This window comes from Protomyctophum parallelum, assembly GCF_964188405.1.
Source record: "Protomyctophum parallelum genome assembly, chromosome: 17".
Classification (NCBI taxonomy): Eukaryota; Metazoa; Chordata; class Actinopteri; order Myctophiformes; family Myctophidae; genus Protomyctophum; species Protomyctophum parallelum.
In genome coordinates this window covers 5,842,115-5,869,928 of record NC_139719.1, presented here as the reverse complement: position 1 = coordinate 5,869,928, position 27,814 = coordinate 5,842,115, and the positions used below count along the sequence as shown (strand labels likewise).

Here is a 27,814-nt window from a genome sequence, read left to right as displayed (position 1 = left end):
GAATCCCTTCTGTATCTCTATGCATGATGCATGAGTTAAGGGACAATGCAGAACTTTCTAATCAAACTTACACGTCATTTAAAAAACTATGCTTTCCCTGCCAGGTCCTTCTGGAGGCGAGGAGGACGGCTGCCACATCACCTCACAGTCCAACTGTCTGTACGTGCGCGCAAGCACACACACACACACACACACACACACCAGTGTTGATGGTTTAATGTCCCCATCCCAATCACATGGTTTAACCCATTCTGACCTGAGATCAGATTCTAAAAATGTCTTCTATGTCAGTCGCTCTTCGATTTTTCAAAAATAGCAGACCTACAAGCTCGTAGTGCGCCACTCGGTGGCGCGCTATGAGCTTGTAGATCTGCTACACGCATGTTCTGTGTTTCTCCATCAGAACTATAATGCCACACACATGTTCTGTGTTTCTCCATCAGAACTATAATGCCACACACATGTTCTGTGTTTCTCCATCAGAACTATAATGCCACACACATGTTCTGTGTTTCTCCATCAGAACTATAATGCCACACACATGTTCCGCGTTGCGGAGGAGTTCTTCACCTCGTTGGGCCTCAAGGAGATGCCTCCAGAGTTCTGGAAGGAGTCCATGCTGGAGAAACCCACCGACGGACGACCGGTGGAGTGCCACGCCTCCGCCTGGGACTTCTACAACCGCAAAGACTTCAGGTTAGCACGGCCGCACACGTTGGTGTAAAGCAACTAAGTACTGTACTTACTGTAAGTAGAATTTGAGGCACTTCACTTTACTGGAGTATTTCCAATTTGCTATACTTACAATTTACAATTTAGGCATTTAGCAGACGCTCTTAATCCAGAGCGACTTACATTAAGCAAGAACAAAAAAGCATGGTAATAAAAAGCATTTATCATGAAACATGGGTAAGCTAAGAAGGTAACGGTGGAATATATATATAATGAAACTATACATATAAACTATACATACTATGCTATGCTATGACTACATACAATGCAATTATAGTGCCGTCTACATAACATGCTATAAGTCTGTATCAAATGCTATCTAAGTCTACAGAAATGCTTCTACTCCACTACATCTCGGATCCAAATATTGTACTTTTACTCCGCTACAATTTATTTGAAAGCTTTAGTTACTAGATACTTCAAATATATTTTTGTATTTATTATTACAAAACATACATTAACCAATGCAGCCCTATATACACATTTTGGCCATTTGAAAATGGCCGATCTACAACCTCACTATTCTGACCTTGTAGATCGGCTCTTTTCACATTATTTTTACAGGCCTACATTTGAAAACTTGAAATGGGACATTCAGCATAATGAGTACTTGAATTGAAAGTACATTTTGATGCCAATACATCTGTACACTTACTCAATACATTTTGAATTTACTTTTACTTAACCCATTTTGGGGCGGGAACCCCTTTTGGTGTTAGCATTATGTTATGCTTTAGCTATTGAAAAACAGCAGATCTACAAGCTCATAGCGCACGCTACGAGCTTGTAGGTCTGCTATTTTTGAAGAATCGAAGAACGACTGACATAGCAAACATAGCTTTTTCAGAAAACTGTCAGGATGTAGAAGACATTTTTAGAATCTGATCTCAGGTCAAAATGGGTTAACCCATTCTGACCTGAGATCAGATTCTAAAAATGTCTTCTACATCCTGACAGTTTTTCCATTCTGACCTGAGATCAGATTCTAAAAATGTCTATGTCAGTCGCTCTTCGATTTTTCAAAAAATAGCAGACCTACAAGCTCGTGGCGCGCGCTAGGAGCTTGTAGATCTGCTATTTTTCAATAGCTAAAGTATAATATGATGCTTAAAACACCAAAAGGGGTCCAGAATGGGTTAAATGAGTATTTGTATAGCAACACAAATTGACATTAATATAACATTACCCTCAGTTAAGTTGAAATATTCCTGTTAGAGAATGAACCAGACCAGACAGTATTGACATTGAGTGTTTATTCAGTCTTTGCAGATACAGCTATGGCAGTGGTGAATAAATAACAATCAATAATGGGGATAAGTCAGGCGTAATACACAGTAGGAAACATAGGCAATACAACGAGTAGGATATATAGTAAAGCAGACTTACATTAATGCATCATTCAGTATACAGGCACATAGGAGTTGTCTCTGTGAGAGACAAATGTTTGTATGCTGCCTAGTTAGGCCTATATATATCCCTCAGGTGTGCAGATTATCAGCCCCGCCCACACCACCAACAGGCAACCTGCTACTGCTCCGCCCGCTTGTAGCGCGGCACTATGAGCTTGTGGATCTGCTATTTTTCAACAGCTAAAGTATAATTGATGCTTAAAACACCAAAAGGGGTCCAGAATGGGTTAAATGAGCATTTGTATAGCAACACAAATTGACATTAATATGACATTACCCGACGTCAAGTATTGAATTAAAGTTGCAATGAATACACAGGCCATTCAGAAAAAGTTACATCCAACCAACTATGTTCAGAGAAACAGCAGAGACAGTTTTTAAATGAGATGGACATGTATATGATAGAAAACATTCATACTTGCATGTGAATTCAGAAATCTAAGATAGCCGATCTACAATATCATAATAATTAACCCTATAACCTTAACCCAATTTGCTGTTGAACATGGTCATTACAGGTCAATCCACTTGGACGCAAGCCGGTGTCTCATCAGCCGTGGTCGGGTCGCCTGGAGGACGGTGTCCTGTTGAGAGACGCAGAAACATCACATGATTCAAGATTACAACATTGACAGTCCAGGTTTGTGCATCAGCAGATGTTTTCTTTTATACTAATATTTTGTTTGTTGTTTCATTTTTAAAAAATAGCAGACCTACAAGCTCGTAGCGCGCCACGCTATGAGCTTGTAGATCTGCTATTTTTCAATAGCCTGGGTACCGCCCTGGGTAACCGGCCTGGGTACCAGATTCTAAAAATGTCTTTTACATCCTGACAGTTTTCTGAAAAAGCAAATTTTCTTCCATTTTTCAAAAATAGCAGACCTGCAAGCGCGTAGCGCGACACTCAGCCTTTTACTGGGGACCCCCTGGGAAGCCCCCAAGGGCCCCCGGGGGTCCACGAACCCATTACTGAGAAGCACTGGGATGCATTCTAAACATTCATGCACAGTTATCTTTTATAAATGTCATTTTCAATGTGAAAACAGTCTACTGTAGTTCACTGCTGTCTATATACTTCAAACCTTTATAGCTGCGTTACCTACGTTTACTGGGGACCCCCTGGGAATGCCCCAAGGGCCCCCGGGGGTCCACGAACCCTTAATTGAGAAGCACTGGGATGCATTCTAAGCATTCATGCACAGTTATCTTTTATAAATGTCATTTTCAATGTGAAAACAGTCTACTGTAGTTCACTGCTGTCTATATACTTCAAACCACTATAGCTGCTTTACCTACGTTTACTGGGGACCCCCTGGGAATGCCCCAAGGGCCCCCGGGGGTCCACGAACCCTTAATTGAGAAGCACTGGGATGCATTCTAAGCATTTATGGACAGTTTGTAAAATGTCTTCTACATCCTGACAGTTTAAAAAAATAGCAGACCTACAAGCTCATAGCGCGCCACTCGGTGGCGCGCTATGAGCTTGTAGATCTGCTATTTTTCAATGTCTGTCTGTCTGTCTGTCTGTCTGTCTGTCTGTCTGTCTGTAAAATGTCTTCTACATCCTGACAGTTTAAAAAAATAGCAGACCTACAAGCTCATAGCGCGCCACTCGGTGGCGCGATATGAGCTTGTAGATCTGCTATTTTTCAATGTCTGTCTGTCTGTGTCTGTCTCTCTTCTCTGTCTCTCTGTCTCTCTGTCTGTCTGTCTGTCTGTCTGTGCGTCTGTGCGTCTGTGCGTCTGTCTGTGTTACATTCCCTTAGTAGGTCTAGGGGTATTAATAAGGGATGCAACACGGCTGGCACGAGAATTGTGATTTATTCAACGTTTCTGTGATAAAAGGTATATACATAAACAATAAAGAATACAACTTGAAATGCAAAACAAAAGACAGGCTATATGGGGCAACTCAAATAAACCATCAGAACTATCTAGCCCTACTCTAAATGATCACACAATACTCTGACCTAACTCTAACCAATAAATGAAATGAAAAGGGTTACACAAATTCAATCTACCTAAACTGTCTACACTAGCAACTGCCCTAACAAAGGTTTACAAAAAGTAAGCACCCATACGCCGTTATTTATATATATTATATTATATACTATATATCTCTATATATATATATATAACTATAATATCAGTTGTATCTTTAACTCAGGAATTACAGAACACTATATATTATATTATATATTATATATCTCTATATATATATATATATAATTATAATATTAGTGGTATCTTTAACTCACACAGATCACACAGAACACAGTATATGGCTCAGGGGACTCCACACAGGTTTAGCCCCTGGCCTATATGCTTTAAACAGTGGTTTTAACCTCGAGCTTTAAGCTCCTACATGGACAGAGTACTGCACAGTATGAGTGACTGAGAGACAATGCCAACGAGTGCATGTCACAGGTGCTGTTAAGTAGGGCTCCCAGGCTGGTCCTCTGAGAGCGGATTGGTTCCTGGTGACGAGGGGGTGGGTAGACAGAAGGGAGGTTGATGGTTCGTCTCCGCCTCCACGCCCCACAGCAGACCTGTGACTTGAAAGGACTAATCAGTACTCTATTCATAATGTACCCTACTCTTACTCGTTGTATCCTATATAATATATATATATATATATATATATAGATATGCACATAACCACGTTATCATATACCATACACACATATATATATATAGGCCTACTTGAACACCATAATATATATATATGCATAACCACGCTATCATATACCATATATATATATATATAAACATAATCCCCGATTATGTAACAGTCTGTCTGTCTGTCTGTCTGTCTGTCTGTGTGTGTGTGTGTGTGTGCGTGCGTGCGTGCGTGCGTGTGTGTGTGTGAGACTGCACATGCTTGAAGCTAAAGGTGCCGTTTAACTGAGGGCTGATTATATCCCCCTTGATTTAATTTGGTTGGCTCTGTTTCAGGAATGATAACTTCCAATACAACAGATTTGTATTATTATTAATTTATTTTTTACAGTTGTAGAGCATTGCATAGATCAGGGTTAATCAAAGTGGGTGCCGTGACACAAGTCCAGGGGTCCCTCAGAATACTTTGATTATTTGGAATGTATCAATATCACTTGAGTAAAGTTTAATACTTAGTGAAACAGACCTGAATTGCACTGTACTTGCTACTGTACCACCAATTGGTGAATGTTCCCCCCTCATCAGATTGACATATTTACGTAGCGTAATATGACATACGGTTATACACTAGAGTTATTCAGGGGTGCCCTGAGACAACAGAGTCAGAGAACCACTGGCATCCATAGATGCTGTTGTTTGTCTGAATTCCGTTCTTGACGCATTAAGGAAGTGCGGTTCTGCGTTAAATGCAGTGTTATGTACTGTAGGCACAGAACGAGTGTTGTGTTGTGTTGTGTTCCACCTGCGTAAAACAAATGCTATTTGGGGCTTCAGATTTAGCACCTGCTGCAAATGTGAAGCTTAAATCATTGTTAAATGAATGTGCAGTAAAGTTATTTTTCAGGCACCACTCTGCTCATTTGGAGTCAGTTACTAGTTACAGTATGTAAAATAGTCTCTCTCTCGTAGGTCAAGGGAACCACAAGGAGGACAGCCCGTTCCTGAACAGTACAGATGCTGCCAAGAACAATGACTTCTATGACAGGAACTTGGCTTTGTTTGAGGTTTGTTGAAGTACAACAGCATCTCAAATATGCAATTTGTCGGTGTCAGTCTAGTTGAGATTAACAAAACATGTTGCGTAACAGAACATATGAAAAGTAGAAATTCTTCTAAAGCAAATTCTGAATTGTGATGCAGTTTCACAATGATGTAGACATAGCAACTATAGTGTATATAGTTGTATACGCATAGTTTCATTAATTTATATAGATATTCCACTGTACTTGTTTTTAGCTTTATTTCGTATGATTCATGGTGACTATTTTTATGTACTATATATTTGTTTTCTGTTCTTACTTACTGTAAATTGCTCTGGATTAACCCATTCTGAACGGGAACCCCTTTTGGTGTTAGCATCATGTCATGCTTTAGCTATTGAAAAATAGCAGATCTACAAGCTCATAGCGCGCCACCGAGTGGCGCGCTACGAGCTTGTAGGTCTGCTATTTTTTTGAAAAATCAAAGAACGACTGACATTTTTTTTAATCTGATCTCAGGTCAGAATGGGTTAAGTCATGCTCGTAGGCGATCGAGAACATGCAATGAACCGGAAACAATGCTAGTCAAAGAAAAAGCCACGTGGGTTATGCGGTTTAACCTCAAATGAGACAAATGAGAAGCAATAAAAAAAAAGAAACTCCACATACATAACATAAAAACTGAACTGAATGACATTAGTTAATCAGATTCATATAAGGTTTCCACTGGACACACACTGTTCTGATTAACCCATTCTGACCTGAGATCAGATTCAAAAAAATGTCAGTCGTTCTTCGATTTTTCAAAAATGGCAGACCTACAAGCTCGTATCGCGCCACTCGGTGGCGCGATACGAGCTTGTAGATCTGCTATTTTTCAATAGATAAAGCATAACATGATGCTAACACCAAAATGTGTGCCCGGTCAGAATGGGTTAACTTAACACTCAGGAATTGACAGGTATTTTATCGGTCCTCCTCAGTGGACAGAAGCCACCCCATCTTAGCCAGCTCAGTGGTACTTACCACTGGCACATTCCTGTCTGGCTCCCTATTCATGGGTCAAACCACATCGCCGGGGGGGAGAATTGGAGACCCCCCATCGGGCGCCGGGCTATCCCACACGCTGCGGGAGAAGTTGGCGCTGAAGGTGGGCAGGCTACGGACCGGTACACCCCCAAGGATTGTGAAGGACTCTGTAGACTTCTCCCTGGCCCAGGTTCAAGCCCCTGACAAGCAGCCCACCCCGTTCAGCTTCATGAACTCTCACACACGCTGCAAGGTGAGATAATGCAAAACACTGCCTCTGAAGTTGACTCTAGAAGAACTCAAACCCCTCTGAAATGAACCATACTCAGTCTCTCAGACGTTCTCTGGAAGTGGTCGGAGTATGGTCTGAAAACACCCCAAATGATTCCTCAAAACAGTATTGACCAATTTAGGAGAAAACATGTTCTAAGCGGTTTCCAGTCTGTAAAAATATTGCATTGTAAAGCAATGACTTCCCTTAACGGACCACTACACCACTTTTAAACCTATCTTCATATAACGGGTCCTCACTAATAATCATGATAAAATGGCACAATTTTTTCCTACTCAGTCTGTGTCTCATAGGAGGGCTGTGGGCAGTTCAGAAACCCGTCCACCAGTGACATCATCGTTAGGCAGAATTTTTTTAACCCATTCTGACCTGAGATCAGATTCATACGAGGTTTCCACTGGACACACACTGGTCTGATTAACCCATTCTGACCTGAGATCAGATTCTAAAAATGTCAGTCGTTCTTTGATTTTTCAAAAAATAGCAGATCCACAAGCTCATATCGCGCCACCGAGTGGCGCGATACGAGCTTGTAGATCTGCTATTTTTAAATAGCTAAAGCATAACATGATGCTAACACCAAAATGGGTTCCCGTTCAGAATGGGTTAACCCATTCTGACCTGAGATCAGATTCTAAAAATGTCTATTACATCCTGACAGTTTCATTATTAACCCATTCTGACATGAGATCAGATTCTAAAAATGTCTATTACATCCTGACAGTTTCATTATTAAGAGTGCAGATGGACCCATATCCATGTGTTCATGTGTACATTAACCCGTGAGGGTCCATTTGGTTCCAAACTATCACTAATTTTCCTTTCCTTTCCTTTCCTTTGTTTAAATAACTTAAGTCCATGCAGGATAACACATCGAAGAAGGTAAACTCATGAGCCACGTGTCCTCCTCTCTCCCTCTCACCAGACACGGAGACATGCGACTACGGCTGGCACAAGTTCCAGGGTCACTGCTACGCTACTTCCCCACCAGGAAGAGCTGGGACGCGGCCGAGAGGGAGTGTCGTGTCCACGGGGCCCACCTGACCAGCCTGCTGTCCCACGAGGAGCAACACTACATCAACCTTACGTCCCACAAACGCTAATATGGTATCCGTTTCGCATTCGGGTTCTTGGAAACGCCCCCCAGCCACTGCGTTAGTTTGACTGAGGTTAGGTTTAGGTATAGTTTTACTGAGGTTAAGGTTAGGGTTAGGTTTAGGTATAGTTTTACTGAGGTTAGGGTTAGGTTTAGGTATAGTTTTATTGAGGTTGGGGTTAGGTTTAGGTATAGTTTTACTGAGGTTAGGGTTAGGTTTAGGTATAGTTTTACTGAGGTTAGGGTTAGGTTTAGGTATAGTTTTACTGAGGTTAGGGTTAGGGTTAGGGTTAGGTTTAGGTATAGTTTTACTGAGGTTAGGGTTAGGTTTAGGTATAGTTTTACTGAGGTTAAGGTTAGGGTTAGGTTTAGGTATAGTTTTACTGAGGTTAGGGTTAGGGTTAGGTTTAGGTATAGTTATACTGAGGTTAGGGTTAGGGTTAGGGTTAGGTTTAGGTATAGTTTTACTGAGGTTAGGGTTAGGGTTAGGGTTAGGTTTAGGTATAGTTTTACTGAGGTTAGGGTTAGGGTTAGGTTTAGGTATAGTTTTACTGAGGTTAGGGTTAGGTTTAGGTATAGTTTTACTGAGGTTAGGGTTAGGGTTAGGGTTAGGTTTAGGTATAGTTTTACTGAGGTTAGGGTTAGGGTTAGGTTTAGGTATAGTTTTACTGAGGTTAGGGTTAGGGTTAGGTTTAGGTATAGTTTTACTGAGGTTAGGGTTAGGTTTAGGTATAGTTTTACTGAGGTTAGGGTTAGGGTTAGGGTTAGGTTTAGGTATAGTTTTACTGAGGTTAGGGTTAGGGTTAGGTTTAGGTATAGTTTTACTGAGGTTAGGGTTAGGGTTAGGGTTAGGTTTAGGTATAGTTTTACTGAGGTTAGGGTTAGGTTTAGGTATAGTTTTACTGAGGTTAAGGTTAGGGTTAGGTTTAGGTGTAGGCTGTCAATCACAGCGACTGGCCAGTCACAGCGCACCATTTACTCAAATGCGAAACGGGAACCATATCGGCCCCACAAACAGTTGCTCTTTAAACCTTTGCATGCGTTGTCTTCGGGTCAAAAAGACTGGCGGTCAGCATGTTTACCATCAAAAGAATAAAAATAAAAATAAATAGTCATGTTCTTTTGTAAATGAACTCCCTCCGTGATCATGCTATGGCTTCACGCGAAAGCATTAACCCATTTAGACCTGAGTTAAAAAACATTCACTTTGAAAGAATATATATTTAAAGATTTGCGCCACAATCTTATGATTTTTCAATAGCAGACCTACAAGCTTGTAGTCTGTCTGTCTGTCTGTGGCGCGATATGAGCTTGTAGATCTGCTATCTGTCTGTCTGTGCGTGCGTGCGTCTGTCTGTCTGTCTGTCTGTCTGTGTGTGTGTGATTTTCTTTAAATAGCAGACCTACAAGCTCGTAGCGCGCCACTTGGTGGCGCGCTATGAGCTTGTAGATCTGCTATTTTTCAATGTCTGTCTGTCTGTCTGTCTGTCTGTAAAATGTCTTCTACATCCTGACAGTTAAAAAAAATAGCAGACCTACAAGCTCATAGCGCGCCACTTGGTGGCGCGCTATGAGCTTGTAGATCTGCTATTTTTCAATGTCTGTCTGTCTGTGTCTGTCTCTCTTCTCTCTCACTGTCTGTCTCTCTGTCTCTCTGTCTGTCTGTCTGTCTGTCTGTCTGTCTGTCTGTCCGTCTGTAAAATGTCTTCTACATCCTGACAGTTTAAAAAAATAGCAGACCTGCAAGCTCATAGCGCGCCACTCGGTGGCGCGCTATGAGCTTGTAGATCTGCTATTTTTCAATGTCTGTCTGTCTGTAAAATGTCTTCTACATCCTGACAGTTAAAAAAAATAGCAGACCTACAAGCTCATGACTGACACTGACTGACATTTTTAGAATCTGATCTCAGGTCAGAATGGGTTAATCAGACCAGTGTGTGTCCAGTGGAAACCTCGTATGAATCTGATCTCAGGTCAGAATGGGTTAACAAGGGAAACAAGCGTCCCGTCCCCCCCCCACCAAAGGGGCTATATGCACACAGAAGACCGAACTCTTCCTACCGATGACACTAATTAAGGCTCTGTTCCATTTAGTGTGCAGTGGTTCTCAAACTTTTTAATTTAAAGGGCCCGAACTCTGAGAGTGTACAGGTCCAATTTGGTTCCATTTGTACACTCTCAGAGTTACACACCCATACGGGCCATTTAGAACCCACTCAAGGACACTACTGTATGTTTGCACTGTGATCAATAACTCTGCACTTTATATGTATACTTCTTGCAAGGTGTTGAATCTTTGTGTCGTTCGTATTTATTATTGTTATACGTGGAAAAAGAAAAGAAAGGAATGCACACACGCAAATGCCAAAATAAATTCCTATGTGTGTTACACAATGGCTAATGAAGGAATCAGAATCAGAGTGTTTCCAGTGAGCCGACACACACAATAGCAGCACCCTCTCTCTGGTTGACTAGAATGGAACAGAGCCTTGGTTAGTATCAGTACCAGAGGTGACCAAAGCCAATACCAACTTTGGGTGGTTTGTGCTGACGTCGGTAGTCCCTGAAGTCCTCCAGTTTCTGCCGCATGTCCGCCATCGTTTTCTCAGAGGACCTGTTCTCCAACCAGGGAGTCATACGACAGATCCACTCCAGCAACTATAGTGAAGGAATACAAGACAGAGCAGTGGATGGATGGATATAAGTCTATTTTAGAAGACTTTGACAGATTACGTGTTGTGAATTTAGTCGTGACATATCCTATTTCCTGCCTTCCCCCGGCTGATTGGTTAAATGCTGATTGTACTGATGGAGGGAGGGATGGATGGAGGGATGAGTTCATGGAAGGACAAAGAAATGGCACACTCTTTCCTTACGTCACTGGCCAGCTTCTCGTACTCCTGCATCAGTTTCTCGTTCTCCTGGTTAACACCCAGAACCTTGCAGATACGATTGGCAGCGGTCTCGGCCTGCAGTTACACACATCATCTTTAGTAACAGTGGCATCCCTATACTGTACAACATGACGCATAACATACCCACTGTAGTAGTCATTGTTGTGGCTTATCACCCTCTATGTCCTCTAACCACCCCACAGACCAGACAAAGGATGGGTATGTTACAATGCATGATATGCCATGTGATTACCAACGTACAAAGCTATAATTACACATGTTTACTACAGTACCTGCTCGGCTCCAGCAAATGCATGGTAGAAACAGGACACGTAGGTCATGATGGCTCGCTCATCAGGCTTCGGGGTGTTGACAATGTCTAAGAAAACAAACAAAGAAAGCAAGGTTCAAGGTTGTGTTTTGTTGTTAGGTCTTGTGTACAAATTGTACATAAGAGTATTTCTGTTATAGTAGTAGTAGTAGACGTAGCCTAGTAAACCAGTAAGACGCCCTGAGGGTGAGAAGATGCCTCGCCCTAATGGGCCAAGTTGCGTGCACGCATCCGCCTGGGTGACAGCAGACTGCTGGGCGAGCGCTGGCGCTTTGGAATGGGGGGGGGTCAGATCAACATGGAATGAATTCTGTACTGGCGTGGAGCGTACAGGGTCTGATGAGGTCAGATTAACATTATGGAATGTCAGAACAGGTCAGCTCCATATATGGAGATCTAAGGGGCCCAGGTAGGGCCGGGCCTTAATTTTCAGGACTGTTGAGAACTCTAGTTTTCTCCGACTGCCAGGCGCGGCTGCACTAATAACTTTAAGGCAGGCCCGTCTAGAGTTGGAATGGACAGGTATCAGTCAAAAGGGAGACATTGAAGAGGAAGGACGGATGGCAAAGGATCAATGAAATGGCAGAACAGGTCAGCTCCATATATGGAGATCTAAGGTTTGAGGTCAGATGTAGAGTTGCTGGCCAATATTGATGACATCGGTCGAAATAACTGTAGTAAAATCAGATTTAAAAAACAGAACAGAAAACATGGGTGTACACAGAGATAATGAATGGAAAGGAAAGAGCAGAGGAAAGGAGGTGAAATGAAGACAGACAAGAAGTCAAAAGGTGTGAAAGAGCAAACCTTCAGCATCCAACATCTTGGGGATGTCCAGGTGCTTCTCAGCCACCTCCATGGCCAGGTTCAGGTTACCGATAGGATCGTTCTACACGATTGAATAGAATAGATTAGATTAGACTAGATTTAATCTCTCAGGATAATATATAGTACGTTCTCCTGAGAGATTAAATCTAGTCTAAGTCTTAGGAATAAACACAGAAGCGCTATGTAAGCACATGTAAGATGACAACTGAATTTATGTGATTCGTTAGCCGATTTGCTCGTCTACAAATGACGTACATTTTCCTTTCATTGTCAATGGCCTTTATTGTTTGTGTTGCCACAAATTTACATCATATTTCAGGCACATATGACGTAAATTCTGAACAGAACAGAATGCTGTTAAAGTTGAACCGACGTACCATTCCTAATCTGGGCAAACATTAGTCAAAAATAGCGGCTATTCTTGGTGAAGATATTCAGTGTACAGTAGACTCAGAGATGCACGATATTGAAATTATGACAGACATCTGACCTCCAATTATTTGCAGGGTCATATCCGCCGATACCGATTCCAATACCGATATACTGTACCAATAATCTGTACATTATCATGTTATATTTATATTGAACTCATTGCTGAATTTTGAACCTTTTTCATTTTCATTTTTTGAAAGTAGAATAGTAGGTGGTAAGGCCCGTCCCGACTAACAGCTGACAGTCTTAATATTGCTTCATCAATATTGGTGAAAATCATCTGGATTATTTAGAGACCGACATGGCATTTGTATGGCCGACATGCCCGTTTCCGATATGCTACCGATTATATCGTGCATCTCTAATTCAGTGGACTGTATACGGTCAACGTGTACAGTATATAGAGTTTATTTATGTTTATTGTGTCAATAAACCCGCTAAGACCCAATAGCTAGCCAATCAGACAGATTTATGTCCACCTCATGCCAACTGTTACTCTCTCTGCACACACATTTTCAGATTCACCCATTCTGACCTGAGATCAGATTCATACGAGGTTTCCACTGGACACACACTGGTCTGATCAACCCATTCTGACCTGAGATCAGATTATAAAAATGTCAGTCGTTCTTCGATTTTTCAAAAAATAGCAGACCTACAAGTTCGTATCGCGCCACTCGGTGGCGCGATATGAGCTTGTAGATCTGCTATTTTTAAATAGCTAAAGCATAACGTGATGCTAACACCAAAATGGGTGCCCGGTCAGAATGGGATAAAACGTTAAGATTAAAATCACTAGTCCAAAAGGGACAATTCAATTGCACACCCTGGGCCCCTATTAACCATTGTAGGCCTATACACGAAAATCAGGTCATGTGTGTATATCAGGTATTATGTTTGTGTTGTGTGTTTGATTCTTCTGTTGTTGTTTTTCAATGAAACACAATGTCAAAACTCAGTCCGTGTCCATTGCGTTGGTCATGCAGAGCACCTTGCTAAGCTTGGAGTAGTCTATGAGGTCAGGGCGGTGTCTGTGTATCAGAGCACACAGCGCCAGGCCATCTTTCCAGCTTCAAATTGACACACAGATCACAGCACTTCAGAAACAATACAGGTATGTCAAAAACAGTCATCGTGATAGAAATAAAAAATAATGATGATAATGATAATAATAATAATAAAGAAGAAGAAAAAAGAAAACCACATACAATTCAGTAAACATGAGTTAGGCCATACTAGTTTCCTAATCCCTATAGTAGGCCTATAATTATAGACTCCAGTGGTTCTCAAACTATTTAATTTCAAGAACCGGCACAACAACAGTTTACAAATGGAAACAAATGGACCAATTTGTCCCTTAACTCCATTTGCAACCCCCTCAAGTAAGCCAGAGGGTTATTCATTAAGGCGTTGGCTGACCTGACATGGAAGTTCTGCACGTTCACATTCCTGTAGGGAGCAGTCTTCCTTTGGCACCACAGAAGAAGACCCTCTTTGGCAGAGGTTTCTGCAGATGGAAACAAACCAATATACAGACATGGACGTAGGAACTAACAAGGGCAAGGAAAACAGATGATAGATGTCGTTCATGAAAAGTCATAATAGCGTAAAGATCTGCAAGCATAATAGTGTCATTCATTGAGGTGACAGCCATGATCATTATGAAACAAAGATGACAGACAGACAGACAGACAGACAGACAGACAGACAGACAGACAGACAGACAGACAGGCTTGCTTTACCGTCCACTGAGATGTCCTGAATGGCAAAGCGGAGGATGATGGTCCAGATCATTCCTAGAGTCATCTTCACATTACCGTCCACTATCTCTGCAAGGGCCCAGAAATACACGCGTCAAAATGGGACGTGTTGTAGATCTTGTGTTGTTGAAATGTTGAAAGACTTCTAGCCAATAACATAATGCCCAAAGTAGGGATGCAAGGTTGGATAAGGCTGGTGGTTATTGGTTAAGGCTGCAAGGCTTAGGCTATTAAGGCTGTTTTCTAATGCCCAGATTTTGTAGTATCCAGAGGATGAATTTATGCCCCACCTTTGATAATAATAGCTTTCTTCAACTTTCCTTTAGAACAAAATCCTTTTCTTATGAAAATCATTTTTATTGTTAAATAGTATAGCTTTTAATGCAACGGTTATGAACAATCCTTTTACCCTCTGCTCCTATAGAGACCAGTTTCACTCCTTTGCTGGTGATGTACTCCAAAGCTTTGTTTACATTGGCGATCTTATGGAAGCGCATCTTCCCTCTGTCAGGCTTGGGAAGACGCTCACCTGCCGGAGGAAGTCACCTACGTTATCATCTTCCTGGAAGTGGCATCACTAAGCATGCATAGAAAACCTTTGTTTTGAAAGGATAAACACAGACTAGTTGACCCTGTTATGTTTTTTTTGTTATGTATTATTGTTTCACACTGACCAGAAATAACCTCCAACAACAGCATGAGCTTCAGGCCATTCCTAAAGTCCTCCTCGATGTTCTCTATCTGAGTGCCTGCCTTCCTCAGGTGAGAGTTACACCATGCTGTAAATGTCTGAGAGGAGAGGGGAGGGGAGGGGAGGGGAGGGGAGATGAGATGAGATGAGATGAGATGAGATGAGATGAGATGAGATTTAGGGGGGGGGGGGGGTATTTAAGTATCAACTGGAATCTGGCAATAAAACAAAATATGAAAAGATATACTGTTTGAAAAGTCAAATTATGTTTTTTGTATATCTTGGTAGAATACAGTACATACCATACATATACACTAGTATATACACACACAAACACACACACACAAATGTTTGCGCTGAAGCGTAGATTCCCTCACGGTTTTATCAACGTTATTCAAGTGAGATGCGTTGGACTATTTAACAGCAATATTAGGCTAATATAGCTACCATTGCCAATATGTATGACAACTGGATTTACCCAAGGAATAAAGGTTATATATTAACATCAACTCCATCAGCAGTGATCTACGCCGCGGTATGTAGAAGCGGCCTCCAACTTCTATGACATATTGGGACATCAGATCCTTTCGGCATTGAGTCATTTTATTTCCCATCACGGTCATCCAAACAGCAGAGCAGTGAAACCCTGATAGTGACCCCTTGGGCTGCGGTCCTCAAATACCTGCTTCTGCATTCCATCCGTGACGAACAACAAGAACGAGTGGCATTCATCATCACGCTGCTTCTCTAAATCAGTCCTGTTGTCTGTCTCTGTCTCTGTCTTCCTGTCCATCAACTCCCTCTGTCTCTCCGAAAAGCACCTGTAGAGGTTGACCAGGTGATTCTCACCTGGGTCAATGTCATCAGCCTGGCGAGGCATTGTTCCTCCTGTGAGCTATCCTATGCGTTCTGCTCAGCACCCGGCCGCAGTGGCCGGCCAACAGGCTGGAACTGTCCGAGGACAGGACACCCAGATCATTGTTGTTGTGCTTTGTTTTCCCTCTCAGGCGTGAGGAATCGCATTTTTGACCTTGTCACTTGTCACTGTTAGACGCAAAAGGGGACAGGTGGCTTGTCTGCATTTCTAGTTTCTAAAAGCAGAGTTTGATGACAGACACAAACAAGGCACCCTGGCTCACGCAAGCACACACATGGCGCACGCAGACGCATACAAATAAAATTTGTTTTTAAAATGGAGCATTACATCAAATAATATTTCATGGATTAGATACTGTCTGCTTTGGAGGGGGGGGGATCGGATGTGTACTCTATACACAGATAAACTATATATAGTATCATCTGTCTGCAATGACATAATGCACTGTATCATCATCATCTCGAAACACAAGGCCATGGAAAGCTCAATATCAGATGTATGGTGCAATTTGGAGGTCGAAGGTCAAGGGGCTCAATTATTGATTCAAACATTGCCATACATGATCGTTTTATCTATTCATCGTAGGAAGATGAAACTGGTTGCATTTGAAAGCTTGTTTCACGCCATTTTTAGGACACTGCCTGAGGACACCTGGCCCCACTGGTCTGCTCGCACCTCTAGGTTGCTCATGGTTATATTATGTTTGTATGTTGTGAATGGAAAACCACTTTTCCCTACCCAGTATAGTCACAGGAAGCTGCACCAGGTTGGGACAGAGAAAAGACCACTGCACTTCTTCTTCTCCTGCCCTCTATGAGAACAGGGAGTATACGGTACACATCGAAGTCTGAGTTTGCTCCATGGTGTCAATTAAGCCAGCTGACAGTGCCTTATATACAACTGTGCATCGCCACAAAAAACACATCGCTAAAGCCTGTGTGCACCTCGGGGTCACTTGACAAACAATATGTCGGTTGAAGAAGTCAAAGCCGGTTTCAGAATGTTCTTCTGAGAACCTGTCAAAAATGTTCCACTGATCGCGTCGACTTAAATAAAGACTAGGCGTTACATTGTGAACCCTTGTTGTACACACACAGACATGCGGGCGTTTGCGGGTAACCGAATAATTGTTGAGCCAAGTCCAGCTGGACCTGTGTCTCTTCTCCTTCTCTCTTTGCCGCTCAGTTAAAATTAGGAGTAGCGAAGCGAGGCTCCCATCCATCTCACTTGAACGTCATTTGGACATCTGTTGACAGCCCTCATACTATTCATATATCAAAGGAATGACACTGAGCACTGTCCATCGCTATGGAGGTCTATTGTTGGATGCTCTCCACCAAGGGCTGTCAGAGCTATTGTCAGCTATCATGTTCAGGTTTGACGCGCTTGCACTCCTTGGCTGTAGGTCATCACCAGCTATATTCCAAACCATTCAGACCAAATGGATGTCTTTATAGGCTAGGACCTATAGGTGCACAAACCTAAATGAATGCATGTAGAAATATTTACTCTGAACAAAAGAACAAATGAGGTTAACTCGTCTTGATATACGGAGTGAACGTGCAGCGTATAGGCCTACCTTTCGCTGTTGTTTCTCCCAGGCGGGGTCCAGCAGCAGGTCCCTGTCCCACTCATCCTCCTGTATGGTGTAGTCCATCTGCTCTTGCACCATGTAGTCACTGGTGGAGTACTGCATGTCAGGCCTCATCCTGGAGCTCAAGCGTCACTGACTGAGGCAAGGCCAAAAGCTCACAACAGAAAGGCTATGTTTGATTGTCTGTTTCCCGGACCTCTCCTCTGTGCCCTGCTCTCCTGCTGGTGACACTGTGTGTGCACCTCGGGTGAAGGTGAGCCAGTTTGTATGAGAGGGTCTGGGAGGGAGGGAGGATAGAGAGAAGGGAGGATAGAGAGAAGGGAGGAGAGAGAGAGAGAGAGAGAGAGAGAGAGAGAGAGAGAGAGAGAGAGAGAGAGAGAGAGAGAGAGAGAGAGAGAGAGAGAGAGAGAGAGAGAGAGAGAGTGCGTGCGTGCGTGTGTGAGCATGTGAAAACATAAAACATAATCTTCATACAATAACACTAAGCAAATGGGTAAGCATGAATTCCTCTAATAAAAATAGTTCTCTCGTAAAGTGATTGCCCACATATATACCGACCAGAAATACATCTCTGATTCTTTATAATACTACATTGGAAAAACGTTTCTAATAAGCAAGTCACATTTCAATTGCAACTTCGATTGCTGTGACATTCTCTCCTCTACAGGGAGGTCAGGTGGAGGAACATAACAGTAATACCTCATCCACCCGAGCATCAGCCACCTGTGGTAATATACTGTGACTTCATGACATTTTTTGATCATTTAAGTTCATTTAGTACAATTGGGGGTATATGTACGGTAGCTCTGTCCTAAAGCATTTGACCACAGATCAAGAGTCTCCCAGTACAACTCTGTGTAACCCCTGGCCTACATGGTTGTGATATTTAACTCAAGTCTATTATATCCCAGACCCCAGTGGGGGTATATAGCTCAATGGTAGAGCATTTGACTGCAGAACAAGAGGTCCCCAGTTCAACTCTGGGTGCCCCCTCACCTGAATGCTCTGACATGCATATATTTAGCTCTAGACTGGATTGAATCCTATCACTCCAAGAGGAAAGCATAGAGTTGTAATGTAAATCTTCAGTTAGTTGTGTAAACCTAGGGGTTCTCAACCCCTGGTTTACTAACAAAAAAACTGTTAGTGAGCATAGTTGTGTGGTATTTTGATACCAATGCATTGGGACTTTTGCTACTTTTGTAAGATCCTAGTACACCACTGCAAAACACAATGCGGACTGAAAAATTCACCAACAACTTCAAACACCATTAATTAGTCCTGTTTATTGTGATCTTAATATACTGTATGACATTTCAATTGATCAGCTATCCTTTAAAGATTTCAAGTAAATAGAAAAGTCGTCACTTGACAGTAACATCATGATAGCAAGTGTACAGTGGGATGTCAATGGAGATATATTCATCTCATGGAAATAACTAGTGCTAAAGATGAATTATTGTCCATGTTCAAATAACTTCCCTGTCATTATGAAAGGAATATATTGACAAATCTTGCAAAAAAAGGAGAAAAACCTACGGTATAAAGAATTCTATGTTGTTACCAATTGTTGACATTCACATAAACGAAAACAAAATCATTTGAAAATGCTGGGCTGTACAGCACAATAAAGAAATGCCAGGTCTATCTACTAGTTGAAACATTTTACACACAAACTCAATTATTTCTAAGCTGTACATAACTAACCTAGTTTGTTATATACCAAAACATAAATTTGAATAAAGTCCTAGACTCCTAGCAGTAGAGGATTTGCCCTCTGGCTTACACAAATAAATTAAAAACACATTTGAAAACAGTTTAGACAACTTACAAAACTTCACATACACCGATATAACACAAAAGCCAACCAGGGCTTCACATTCAAATAAATAACATCCAAACACACATTAATCTCAGATTAAACACAGTAAAGAAATGTTACATTCAGAAAGTAGGTCGAAAGGTAAGAAAAGTTCTCTGTCTGAAGAATCAATAAGATGCAGTTTCCTCCTAAATAGACTATAGAACGTACTGATCATAGACAATCCTAGTTGGTCTATCTCATCTCCCCGTAGCCCACAGCCTGCCCCAATTGCCTTACAAGGACAACAATGGAATTATTAGTGGTAAGTTACTTTACGAAGATCAAGACCTGCATCATATGATACCAATGGTCACTGGACATATTCCTACTTCCCAGGGCTCTCCACCCACCTATACATGCAGTTGAACCATCGCTTAGAGTAGCCATAGATCAGTGATGACTTCATTATTATGATATCCCAACAGAGACAATGAAAGCATACAGGCATGAGGACATAGTACCTTGCTATTGCACTACATCTTCAACATTATTTCTAGGTTGCTCACATTCCATGTGTACTGTATACACTTAACCCATTCTGACCTGAGATCAGATTCATACGAGGTTTCCACTGGACACACACTGGGTCTGATTAACCCATTCTGACCTGAGATCAGATTCTAAAAATGTCAGTCGTTCTTCGATTTTTTCAAAAATAGCAGACCTACAAGCTCGTAGCGCGCCACTTGGTGGCGCGATATGAGCTTGTAGATCTGCTATTTTTCAATAGCTAAAGCATAACATGATGCTAACACCAAAATGGGTGCCCGGTCAGAATGGGTTAAAAATCCTAAGGGCCAAATCGTCCTCAGAACAAACATTTCTTTTTACTTAAGGTGAAATAAAGGGACTCACACTTCCATTGTTTACCGTTACCAAGTTAGAAACATTTTTGTAGTTTCTCCTTGGACTGTACAGTATGACATGTGATTAAGTTAGAAATATCTAACCTCATATATTATATATATCACATATATATACCTGATATATATCTGATATATACCTCATATATATACTTATATTTCTAAGTCTAATATCTGACAGAAAGCATAAATAATGAAAACTGAAAACATGAGCAAACTTGTCGACAAATTATCTAGAAACACGGCCTAAACATTACATTCTCTGAGGAAGACCATTTCCACTATCAAATACAAATACAACTAAAGGCTTGAATTGTGAGGTTTATTTCCCTCACAGTTACTACTTTAAATGTAAATTAATAATGTATTTATTCCATGGCAATTCTTGCTTCATATCTCATAATTCCGTGTCTTTTTGTTGTTTTATTATGTACGCAATTGTCCACCTCACATTTGTGAGAAAATAACACTGTTTTATAGTCACAATTAAGAGAATAAAAATGCAGAATTTTTAGATTTAATTGGCTGCATTAATTGCAAGAAAACAAAACGCACAATTCAACCCCTTTTACCTTTACTAAGTGGGGGAAAAAATCACTTGTGTGTCTGTAACTAGTAATTACCTGATATGTGTACTACAAATTCAAATATACTGTGGAAGAAACTGTACAGAATAATTATTTATCATTATTATAATTTGCTTTCAATTGTCAACAGCCTTTGAAAGATAAAACATACATAGAATTTCTCCAACTAACAGGCATCCATGCCACCCAACGGTTCTCGAAGTGGGGTCCCCCGCTAAATGAGGAATAGTTTAAGCCCTATTTTCTATTATTATCTACTAATTAATCTATTTTTGAAAAATGGGGACAAAATGTATCTACGGGGGTCTACCTATGGCACAAAACAATTCAAATTTTATATGTCCTTGACATGAAAATGTTGGAGAACAACTGATCTAGCCAGCAACAGAACTCCATTGTTAATACAATAAACCCTAGCCTATTTAATTGACAGTCCAACAGGGGTCTATAATAGGTCATCCCCTTCTTAAATAAACAAACATAAAATAAGGCTAAAATCTAGAATATGCTATTATCTAAGTTAAAATCTAATTTGTAGATGTAAAAGTTGTGTAGCTTTTGATCTTTTGGTGTGCCAAGATTGACAGTAAGAAAAATATAGTCAAGCCATATCAGGTAATCTATTACTATTGTCAACTGCATTAATGTATGCAAAGCTAAAACTATGTATATTCATAAAATTGTAAATGGGAAGTAGGAAAACTAACTTGAAAGGGTTATTTAGCGTTATCTCCAACAACAAAAACAAGTCGACGTTGAACTGTTGAACCTAAATAGTTTTTTCATCAAAATAATTAGTAAAAAAGAAAAGTATAAAAAAATGACTAAGTTGAACATCTGTCTTTCCATCACAGACGTAGTAAAAGAAGAACATTGATCGTAACATCAGAAAGAAAGAAAGGACTGTGCAAAAATGTAATGAAGGCCACACCGTATCTTGGTGCTAAATCTAAGACATTTAAAAAGTTGTGCAACTTCCTTTATAAATATATATATCAAAATAAACATGCCACATTATTATGGGGAAATAAATGTGTGTTGTTAAAATGAAAAAATGGACAAAAATCACAGCTAGCCACTGTCTAAAGAAAGAAGAACATCCCAAACTAAAACACAATGTGGTTCATGAGATTTTTAAATGGAGGTGCAAATCACCTTCACCCACCTCATTCATATCTTATCTAATAACAGCACCAAGATAGTTGGAGTAAAACAGCTCTGACAAATCACTATAAAGTTGTTGAAGTTGCAAGGTCATGATAAAACAGGCAATATTTTAGGGCGACTTACAGAGAACGTTACCAACACTCAATGCCACCACCTTTCACCACCTTTCTACAAGCTCACAACAAACTTGTAGATAGGTTACTTTCGACAAAGAGATTTGGTGTACAGCGAAACATATAGGGGGCCCAGTTAGAGCCGTGGGGTACCCCGGTCAACAACATGGATAGCATGTGATTTAGACAGATGCTAGGTTCATTGTTTGGTATGCTAATAGTTCAATGTACAGATTATTATTTTGATAGTATATTGCTGAGATTGATGCTATAGGTTATTGGTTTGCATGGGATCCTAGTTTACTGAGGCAATACACTGTCACACTGCATTTGATGTGTGTTTGCCTTGCTTATTGTTAAAGGACCACTTCACCACTTTTCAACCTATCTTCATATAATAGGTCCTCACTAATAATCATGAAAAAATGGTGCAATTTATTTCTACTCGGTCTGTGTCTCATAGGAGGGCTGTGGGCAGTTCAGAAAACCGTCTTCCAGTGACATCATCGATGGGGAATACAGGCTAATAGAAACGGCAGGGTTTCTAGTCCTGAAAAGTTGCAATGCGAAAATGGAAGCCATCGTGCTCACGATAATGAAAATCTAAATATTTTTGTAAAAAAATCTTGTTTAAAAACTGCCCACAGCCGTCCTATGAGACACAGACTGAGTAGAGTTTTTTTTCTTCCATTTTTTCATGATTATTAGTGAGGACCTATTATATGAAGATACATTGAAAAGTGGTGAAGTGGTCCTTTAATGATGTTTAGAAGATTTAGAACACTTTCCTGGGGTCTTCATTAACATATTTATTTTGTGCAAAAAGTGTGAAGTGTCGCCTTTTGAGCATCTGCTAAATACCTAAATTGTAAGGGTGGTTACGGTGAAGATGTTGCTGTTGCTGGCTGTGTTGCCCAAAAAAATGATGAGTCATATTTGTCAGGTGAAACAAGCGCTGTCTCCGTTCTCCCCACCCGCCATATTATTATTATTATTAAATATTATTATTATTTTTTAATATGTTTCTGTGTCACAACCTCGCGGACGTTGTTTGCGTTTGTTTCCGACGTTGTGTTCGTGGTTCAATCACAGCTGTTGTCGCTTCGAGCTGTGGTCTTAAGTGGCCGTGGTACGCCAATATTGTATTAGTAGGAGACACTTTCCAAGGGAGCGCTCACTTCCACGGTGCAGGGCATGACTAGGTCGCTACTACGTGATTGGCTACACGAATTTCAGACTGCCATTGGCTTCTGGGGCAGTCAATCATGACTAGGTCGCTATTAACCCATTCTGACCGGGCACCCATTTTGGTGTCGGCATCATGTTATGCTTTAGCTATTTAAAAATAGCAGATCTACAAGCTCGTACGAGCTTGTAGGTCTGCTATTTTTTGAAAGATCGAAGAACGACTGACATTTATTTTAATCTGATCTCAGGTCAGAATGGGTTAATCAGACCAGTGTGTGTCCGGCGGAAACCTTGTATGAATCTGATCTCAGGTCAGAATGGGTTAAAAACGGTCCCGTCACGTTTCACCCGACAAAAAAGAAAGAAAAAGCCAGGCGTGCCTGTACAGTACTGCGAGTACACAAACAATAAGAGAACAATCAAACAAGCCAGCTTGTCAACCACCTTCACAATGCTCAAACTGAAAGACAATTCTTCCTTTCCTTCCTTTTTGTCATCTACTCTAAATCCACTTATTCTATCTCCTCCATTCTATTACCATTATGTGTATTTTCTTCAACCAGAGAGAGGGAACAATTGAAATATGAGGTCAGGTCAATCAAATACATTAGATATAATCCTCCTGTAGCCCACGCCTCAACAAAGGCACTCTCCCTGTAAAGATAGGTGTGTAATGCCGATGGATAATAATCTGAAGGAACTGTTGGCTCTGATTCACTAAACCTGAACCAGTCCTCTGTCTCCTCTTTGTGGTGCCCGTCTTTGAGGCGCCCGTATTCTGGGAAAGAAAAAAATCATACTTCATCTATAACTCGGGTAACTTGTTTTTGGACATACGGTATTATTAAAGGGGAATAATAATGTCGACCTTTTCTTCCTCCTTCTGAAACCATGTCCCTGATGACTTCAGTCAGTGGACGGCTGTCCCAGGTACTCACTGGCCATGCCACCTTCTTCCAGTCACAGTTCCACCAATAAACACACAGGAGCCAGAGCTAGCGTTCCAACAGCTTCCATTTAGCATGGCTCTAGGGAGGAGTGCCCCGGCGTTGTTCCAGACCATCTGACTGGACCAATCTCCTGTCCATCATTCAAGACAGACAGACAGTATCTGGATTCTGGTCAGTCAGTTAAAACCAATAAATGAGGCTCGGACCCACACCCATCAATAACTCACCCAAACGATGGGGCACAGCCGGAATCCTACCCATCTCTCAAACAGTTGGCCAATTAGAGAAGGAACAGAATTAGCCACCCAATCAGGTTGAAGGGGAGTGGAGGGGGGGGGGGGATTTCCCGAGAGTGCCAGAGGGGTGTTTCTGTAATTCAAAAACAAAGAACTCAAAACACACTCGTTTCTCTTTGAAAGGAGGGGAAATCAAGCCTCCAGGTTCACGACTGGTCAGCGCGTCTCATCTCTCGCTCAGTGGATTTCATTTGTGGATCTTCCAGTTCCTGAGGAGGTGAAGTGTAAGTGTCCAGGTCGGGGGAGTGAGAGAATAATAGGAGGACTGTTGGGGTTGGGATCGGAGGTGCTGCCCCATGGACGAAGCCAGGAGGAGCCTCTCTGCACCAACTGGGCCCTCTGCTACCCACGATTTGAAACCCGCAGACAGATACCCTGCAGAATGCATATGGAGGAGGGGGGGGGGGGGGGTTAAAGACAGGTCAAAGAATTTCACCTTGGCATACCAAACCTTTTAAATTCTTTCCACAATAATAAAAAGGTAAAAATAAATTTATTTGTCAGCAGTCCATATAATGTAACGCAGTTCAACTGTATGGACACATTTCACACAGTACTTATGCTAATGAAATGCCTGTGTTGGAACAAAAATGTCATGATGGAAACTGTTGCTAGTAGTTAGTTAATGATAGCCACGACCTTAAATACCACATCCATGCATTATTATTACATATATATTGCAATCACATTTCACACATTTTGATTTGACTACATCTATTATTGGCACAACAAGAGAGAGAGAGAATTCTCTGCAGAAGCAGTACACGAAAACAGATAGGTAGGTACATACTATAGTAATTGCCATACATTAGATAGTTAATAGGTAGGTACCATAGTAAGTACCATAGTAAGTAACGGTAACAAAGGGGGAAAAAGTGCCCTTCAGTGGTTCAACTCCTCCCCCCCCCACATTGTTGTAACAACAATTTCAACAACAATTGTTATGTAGCCGAGGCTACATAAAACCAGAGATTCACACTCTATACTCTATATATTCTGTCACTAATCACTGTGCACAATAGTGTTAATTTACACCCCATTTGTAACTCTGAGAGTTTACAAATGGAATGTTTGTGTATTTTTGGTAAAAGTTCTCTCTATATTCTGATAGTAGTCATTTATTGTGTAATAGGGGCCAGTAATGGGGGTCTCTCCATCTCTCCACCTTTTAACAAACTAAGAAAAGGGTTGCAAATCTCATCCACAAAGATCATTTATTAGCTTGTGGTAGAGTTCCAATTTTGTCTGCTCAATTATACGTTTACTCCCTTCCAATTTGACTTGTTAATCCTGTGTCCAATAAGAGTTATTTGTCCTGATTGGATGAAATGGGTATCCCAAATTCCCAACCTGTATCTTGTTTACTAAAGATCTGTAGCAATGAATGCTATGAGAATAGAGCATCTAACACTTATTTTAACAAAAGTATCACATACACCCACCCAGAGGTCATCACCATTCCAGTTTATGACAAATCTGTCCAACCTTATTTTTGCCATGACCATACAAAATGAACGGTCAATAATATTACCAGAAACCTAGATCTAGATAGACCTACATTTATATTAGAGGACTCCTAATGTGTCATAGTGTCTATGACAATGTCGTCCAATTTCTTTTTGGGCAGCAACTGACGATGAGCCTTAGTAATTCATTTTCAATGAGAGGCGTGCGTTTATTTTGGCCTCGCAGAGAAGTTGAGGGGCGACAATGCAAGCGTATTTTCGTGGGTGGGTCCCATGAAATTGTCACGTGCGTGCTCATTTCGTGCACACGCCCGCGGCTGACTAGACCTGGATTGTGTTGAGCTTCTTTTCTTTCTTTTTTTTTTCCCCAAACGTCCCGTGGCCCTCATGAGCAGACCTGGGGCCCGCCTGCCTGTTGACCACAGGGAACAACCCCTGCGTCACCCGCTCCCCGTCTGAAAGAACCTTACTGCGTAGGCCTACCGCATACCTACTTCTATGATGTTAGAGGGAAAGCAGAGCATTACCTCTGTTGCCTTTCCATGCACACACAGCAGGCACAGTGTGAGTCTCACTCCTGGATCTCTGTCAGAGCCACGCAGCATGCAGCCCGCTCATCCTTACTGTGCGTGGGGCCGTCGTGGCACAGCGTCACCGACTGGCTGACCCCGCTGCCACTCGACACGCTGCGCCCCCGGCTGGTCAGCTTCTTCAGCTCGCTGGCGAACGAGATGCCTTTCCTCTTGTCCTCGCGCGCCACCTGGGAGGTCACACGTCACTTTGCGTTAGGGGCTGGGGGGGGGGGGGGGGGGGGGGGGCGATGCGACTTCAAATCGACGCCACGCTTATTTCAAACCTTTGCCTCGATTACGATTAATGAACGATAATTATTTTGTAAATGACTAATTATGAAAAAAGTCCACCCGTCCCACCTACAGAGGGACAGGTGCATCAGAGCAATGAACTAGAATAGTAGGAGTAAGTCTTCACTTACAAAACTTGTTAGTTGATGAGTGTAGATTCCTTGATACAGTCGGTTATAGGTTCTAAATGTCAGCTGTTGATATATTTTCGGTGAATCGCCCAGACATACTTTATGTGTGACCGACATTCACAGACTCAAGCACTCGGTATGCATGTGACCGATTAAAAAAATAAACTTTATTTAATCAAACCTAGCAACAAAAAACAGATGTGATGAGGACAGACATACAACAAAGATGAAGCAACAACAGCCATATTAAAACATCTTACAGCAGCACTTCCCAACATTGATCTGACTATGGTATGCTTTAATCATATTTTTATTTTAATGTTATATTATTGTTAAAATCCTGTTGGAAATTACTGTCTTACAGACATGCGTTAAAAGCAGCAACACCAAAAGATGAACACAACAAACTAAGAAGAACAGGTGTGTTGAGGACAGACACAAAGATGAGCAACAGCAGCCATATTAAAACCTCTTACATGGGTTAAAAGCAGCGTCACAAAAAGAGAATACAAGCAGCTATAAAAAGAGGTGTTGAAATAGTATGCACAGCATGTAATACAATATTATATCAAGCAGGTGTACTGTACATGCCAAAGCCTTTGATATGGAAATTTAAACTGTCAAGGTTTAATGTCCTTTGATTCACATTCTAGTTGCATAACAACATGTAAACATTTGATACACATTAGGCAAGTACAGAAA

At 41.3% G+C, this 27,814-nt stretch overlaps 3 protein-coding genes across 8 annotated transcripts in view; 1 reads left to right on the top strand and 2 right to left on the bottom strand.

Moving 5' to 3' along the window:
* The window catches only part of LOC310874920 (leucine-rich glioma-inactivated protein 1-like), a 429,872-nt gene that overhangs the window by 122,937 nt on the left and 279,121 nt on the right, over nucleotides 1–27,814 (top strand). The window lies entirely within an intron of this gene.
* LOC310875009 (alpha-actinin-2-like) lies at nucleotides 2,639–17,877 on the bottom strand. 5 transcript variants are annotated; one of them, XM_083788022.1, is made up of 11 exons: nucleotides 17,610–17,877; nucleotides 15,137–15,251; nucleotides 14,872–14,991; nucleotides 14,445–14,531; nucleotides 14,122–14,209; nucleotides 13,694–13,772; nucleotides 12,250–12,331; nucleotides 11,405–11,490; nucleotides 11,094–11,186; nucleotides 10,750–10,875; nucleotides 2,639–2,725 (listed from the first exon to the last, which is right to left on the bottom strand). In XM_083788022.1, exons 1-11 carry the CDS (start codon nucleotides 17,736–17,738, stop codon nucleotides 2,654–2,656), a joined length of 1,077 nt encoding a protein of 358 aa, XP_083644148.1. In that variant the 5' UTR covers nucleotides 17,739–17,877; the 3' UTR covers nucleotides 2,639–2,653. The 5 variants fall into 5 exon arrangements, with proteins under 5 accessions (XP_083644148.1, XP_083644147.1, XP_083644145.1 ...); XM_083788021.1 differs by lacking the exon at nucleotides 2,639–2,725 and adding an exon at nucleotides 4,012–4,706; XM_083788019.1 differs by lacking the exon at nucleotides 2,639–2,725 and adding an exon at nucleotides 4,012–4,696.
* plce1 (phospholipase C, epsilon 1) overlaps nucleotides 18,891–27,814 on the bottom strand; it is a 141,191-nt gene continuing 132,267 nt past the window's right edge. For both annotated transcript variants that reach the window (XM_083787834.1, XM_083787835.1), the window contains 2 exons: nucleotides 26,743–26,878; nucleotides 18,891–25,027 (listed from right to left, as the gene is read on the bottom strand). In XM_083787834.1, the coding sequence (XP_083643960.1) occupies nucleotides 24,840–25,027; nucleotides 26,743–26,878 (324 nt within the window). In that variant the 3' untranslated portion in view covers nucleotides 18,891–24,839. The remainder of the gene's footprint in view (nucleotides 25,028–26,742; nucleotides 26,879–27,814) is intronic.